General features: G+C 36.2%; 1 protein-coding gene across 1 annotated transcript; it reads left to right on the forward strand.

Annotated features, from left to right (window-relative positions):
• The first annotated feature begins 202 nt into the window (after positions 1-202).
• LOC115956511 (G-type lectin S-receptor-like serine/threonine-protein kinase B120) lies at positions 203-2,919 on the forward strand. Its single transcript, XM_031074864.1, has 7 exons — positions 203-602; positions 759-932; positions 1,022-1,221; positions 1,442-1,659; positions 1,703-2,002; positions 2,126-2,273; positions 2,611-2,919. Exons 1-7 carry the CDS (start codon positions 203-205, stop codon positions 2,917-2,919), a joined length of 1,749 nt encoding a protein of 582 aa, XP_030930724.1.
• Positions 2,920-4,852: the final 1,933 nt, after the last annotated feature.

Raw genomic sequence — 4,852 nt, forward strand, 5'->3', positions numbered from 1 at the left:
TAAAGGAAAATTACAATGAACTAAACTGTAAGTCGTTTTCTGTGCAAAGTAAGGAGAACTGAATTAAACTACTGTCGTTTTTGTACTTCCTTTATTCTATTGATTCTGCAGCTAGAACATCAACTACTGAAGCTTGTTCTGATTGTTCTTGTTCAATGACTGCTTGTTCAAACTGCTTTTTACTTAATTTCTGTTTATCATGATGACCTTGATAAGTTTCAAACCTGTTTCTGCTGATGCTTGGAGCAATGGGAACTCATCCAGTACTGGTTGTTTGAGGGAAACTGCTCTGCAGTGCACTAAGAATATTGATGTTCAGAAAGATGGGTTTTTTAGCATGTCAATAATTGATTGGCCTGATAATCGGCAACATCGGGAGACAGACAATCCTACTGACTGCCAATCGGCTTGCTTGAACAACTGTTCTTGTGTTGCTTATGCTTATTATTACATAAAGCGAGATCCCAAAAATCCCAAAGATCCCAAGCTTCAATGCTTTGTATGGCATGGTGCTCTATTGAACCTGAAACAACGCTCAACCGATGATATAAATGGAATTGATTTCTATCTGAAACTTGCTTCTTCGGATTTGGTCAAGCTAGGTAAGAAATTTGAAGACTTGTTAGTAATTAGTTATTAGTATCGCGGTAGTGTTTTCTTCTTAGCAATTATTTTATCTTCTGTTTTTTAAAGAACTTTGAGGAGATACCTATAGTAATGATGCATACATTATTTATTTCTCTGATTTCCTTTTTCAGATGCAAACTCAAGGAATGAAACCTCAATAGACACAGTAAATAACAATTCAATCTCTAGTACAAATTTCAAATTCGGAGTGTTGCAAATTTTGGTACTGACCTTGTCTACTCCCTTTGCAATGCTTACATTGGGCCTTTTGTTTTATTATGTGAGGAGAAAGCTCAGAAAGAAGGGTGAGTAAAGAATTGCTCGAATAGCTATTTAAGCAATAAAAATTTACATCCTTAATTAACACCGTATAAATTTGTTGTTCACTATTCAGGCGAGGATTTGTTACAGTTAGATGTGGGCATGACCCAAACAACAGAAAATTCTGAGCTTTCTGAAGTAAGTAAGCCTGGAGATGGTAAGAAAAAGGAAGTCAAAATGCCATTGTTCAGTTTAAAAAGTGTTTCTGCTGCAACTGATAATTTCTCAGATGCAAACAAGCTAGGAGAGGGTGGTTTTGGGCCCGTTTATAAGGTATGATTCAATATCCTTAAACGCAATGCTTAGGGGACTGTAAATAAAAAGACTAAACTTTGCCATCTTAGTAAGTGTTAACAAGCACAAAGAGGCCCATGCCAGTTTTGTTTCTGACTATGATATTAAAGCCTACAAAGTATATCTCTTCAGATTTAAGTGAGCTAACGTTCTCCCTAGTAGTAATGGAACTAATTAAGTTTAAGCACAAGCATTTCAGGGAATTTTACAGAAAGGGGATGAGGTGGCTGTGAAAAGGCTTTCAAAAAGATCTGGGCAAGGTTGTGAGGAACTAAAAAATGAGGCAATGCTCATCGCCAAGCTCCAACACAAGAATCTTGTCAGACTTTTGGGCTGCTGTATTGAACGGGATGAAAAGATACTTGTTTATGAGTATATGTCCAACAAAAGCTTGGATTTCTTCCTTTTTGGTTTGTAGTTTCTCCTATTTTGAAGTTTTCATAAAATTGTGTTTTGTGCTTTTGTCCTTTGAACGTGTGCTACTAATTGTGCATTGCAATTTACTCATTTTATGTAAATCAGATCCAGAAAAGAGCAAGATTTTAGATTGGGGAACACGACTCCGAGTCATTGAAGGAGTTTCTCAAGGACTTCTTTATCTTCATCAATATTCCTGGTTCAAGATTATTCATAGAGACCTTAAGGCCAGTAATATTTTGTTGGATAGTGACATGAATCCAAAAATATCAGATTTTGGAATGGCAAGAATATTTGGAGGAAACGACTCTCAAGCAAATACCAATAGGATTGTTGGCACTTAGTAAGTAAAATAAACAAAAAATTCTGAATCATAATAACAAACATGAATGTATTCATGTGCCCATACATTTAAAAAAAAAAAATTTGAAACTACTAATTCTTTTTACTTGATAATGGTTTCTAGTGGCTATATGTCTCCTGAATATGCTCTAGAAGGCCTCTTCTCTATCAAATCAGATGTTTTTAGCTTTGGCATCTTATTGTTAGAGATTGTGAGTGGTCAAAAGAACACTGGTTTTTATCCAACTGACTCTTGCCATCTTCTTGGATATGTAAGTATCCTATTTGCACTTTCACTTGTAAAAACTTCCAATCACTTTTAAATTCTGATTTTTTTGTTGGGATTTGCTGGAAAAAATATTTAATCACTATTAATGGAATGAAAACTATTTCGTAATCCTTAGGGGGGGGGGTATATATGAAGTCCCTTGCTTTCGAGAGGGTATTATACGATTATGTGTAATGGTTACATATGAAAGAGGTTACTTACACGTATCGTTTACATAAATTATAAATTCCTTGTTCTAAACACCTTAGAACCCTGACCAAATAACCTCTGACTTTCGATTGATTATTCTTCTTTCTTTCTCTTTTCCTCCTGATTTTAAGGCATGGGAATTATGGACAAATGAGAGGGGATCGGACTTGGTGGATCCTCTACTTGATGATGTATGTTCTATGCATGTGGCACTCAGATGCATTAACATAGCTCTCCTCTGTGTTCAAGAAAGTGCAGCAGATAGACCTGCCATGTCTGAAGTTGTCACAATGCTAAGCAATGAAAGTGTAGCTCTACCTTGTCCCAAGCAACCAGGTTTCTTGAATGTGGGAACTGTCGTGAAGGAAAACCAAATTAATAGCATGACTGGAATTTGTTCTGTTAATCATGCATCGATTTCAATTGTGCAAGGCCGGTAACATTTCAAACTCCATAACTTTTAAGTTTAAAACACTCAAATTCTTTGCTTATGGAATGATCCATAACTTTTATTTAGAAGTTATGTTTTTCATTTTATGTTCATTTCAAAATCTACTTAATAAAGTTTGTTGTGCTTTGGATCATGCACGCTTTATAAAAGTTCACAATTTGAAGACAATATTAGAATTGGTGCAAGCTGTGATCTTTGACAATGGTGATGAAGAATTGAGAGAAACAATGTGAATGAGAAAATTGTGTATCTTGTATATTGCCAATAGATTACAAGCTGTGTCTTTATATACATCGATCAGAGTAGTAACTAACAGAATTATCCAAACTATAAGCCACCAATACAAAGAGAACACGTGTAAAACAACCTGTAACTGATTAACCAATAAATACTGATATGCGACTTGTAGCTTTGTAACACTAATGCAAAAACGACATGTAGCATTACTGGTCTTCTTCCTGTTCTTCTTAATACCAACTGTTGCAGTCTTAATATCTTCTAATAGACAAGAAGAAAAGCAAAAGTCAAAGAGAAGTAAAATTATTAGTTTACATTATACTGTCAATATAACATTTACATTGTAAACTAAACAAATATGCACAGAGCTCTAATCCAATTTCATAATTAATGTCCAATACTAAATTACTTTCACAAATTCTTTATGCTTCTTTAGCTCCACTGGTAATTGATATTCAAAAGAATAAGATCCACTTGACACATTAGTCAGACGAGACAAAGAAAACGTACCTGAAATGAAATTTGAAGCCTATATCCTAAAAGCTGACTGCATGAACTGTGATGTATACCATACCATGTCATCTTGGGACCATGACTGCTGTTTAAGCTTCCCCGAAATGTCCAACACCATTCTTGAAATTTCAAAAGTTCAGTTTGCAACCCCAACTCTGATTGGCCTAGTTGGATACTCTATTATAGGCTGGTAGCATTGGTGGACTGCAAGCCCTCGCAGAAAAGAATGAGGCAGCTATATATTCTGCAAAGATTACACTTCGCACAAGTATGGAGTTCTCGGATTTAGGAAGGAGATTTATATTAGAAACTGGGCCATTCAAAAGAGCCACAGTTTTTGGCCCATTCAATGCACGTCTTTGAAAAAGCTAGACCAATGGGCAAAAAGATCCACATATCCTGGGCCTTTGACCCTAAACCAATTTCCTGAGGCCCATGAAAGTGCTCTAGGACTAGGAGTAGATAAACTAGATATACCTCTTTTCAAGCAAAGAAAGATCCACGTCTCTGATAAAACAGTGGAACTTCTCACGAAAAGTCTGAAACTAGTACATAGTGTTTTTGATGAGGTGCAACTCGTCAGTCTCAGAAGGCAGATGGAACTCCCCGTTAGCGTCTGGTTCTCTTCAAGAAGGATGGTCACCGGTGTGGTGCCTACCACAACGTCTTCGATGCCAAAGTTAGAGCAATCAAGATGTTTATAGAACTAGCAGTAAGGAGTATCTTTTCAGAATTGTAGTATCGTACCTTATGCTGCGAAATGTGAGAGTTTTATACCTGTGAGCCTGACTGCTAGCCGTTGGAGTGTAAATGCTCTTCTTTCATAACGCCTCAAGCCCAATTATGGGGCTTTTATTAGTCCCCAACAGTCTGCTCTTCTGGTTTCGTAACCGCCCAGGTTATTTACTGGCACCATTGAATGACTTTCCTTTCTTCGTCATTGACGGTTTGTTCGTCATCAGGGGATATCCTCGTCATTACTATGGCCTCGTCACTATAACGTGTTCTCGTCGATCCCATCAGTTTTTGACTAATTTAGTCCAAAACATGAGCTCAAAAAAAAATTTTAATCCAAAAGGACCAAAAAGCACTGAAATACCTTCTTTTTATTCTATTTTTTTTTTTTCTAAGATAGGAACAAATTTTAATTCATGATATTCACTCCATGATTA

Source organism: Quercus lobata, chromosome 8 (assembly GCF_001633185.2).
Source record: "Quercus lobata isolate SW786 chromosome 8, ValleyOak3.0 Primary Assembly, whole genome shotgun sequence".
Taxonomy (NCBI): Eukaryota; Viridiplantae; Streptophyta; class Magnoliopsida; order Fagales; family Fagaceae; genus Quercus; species Quercus lobata.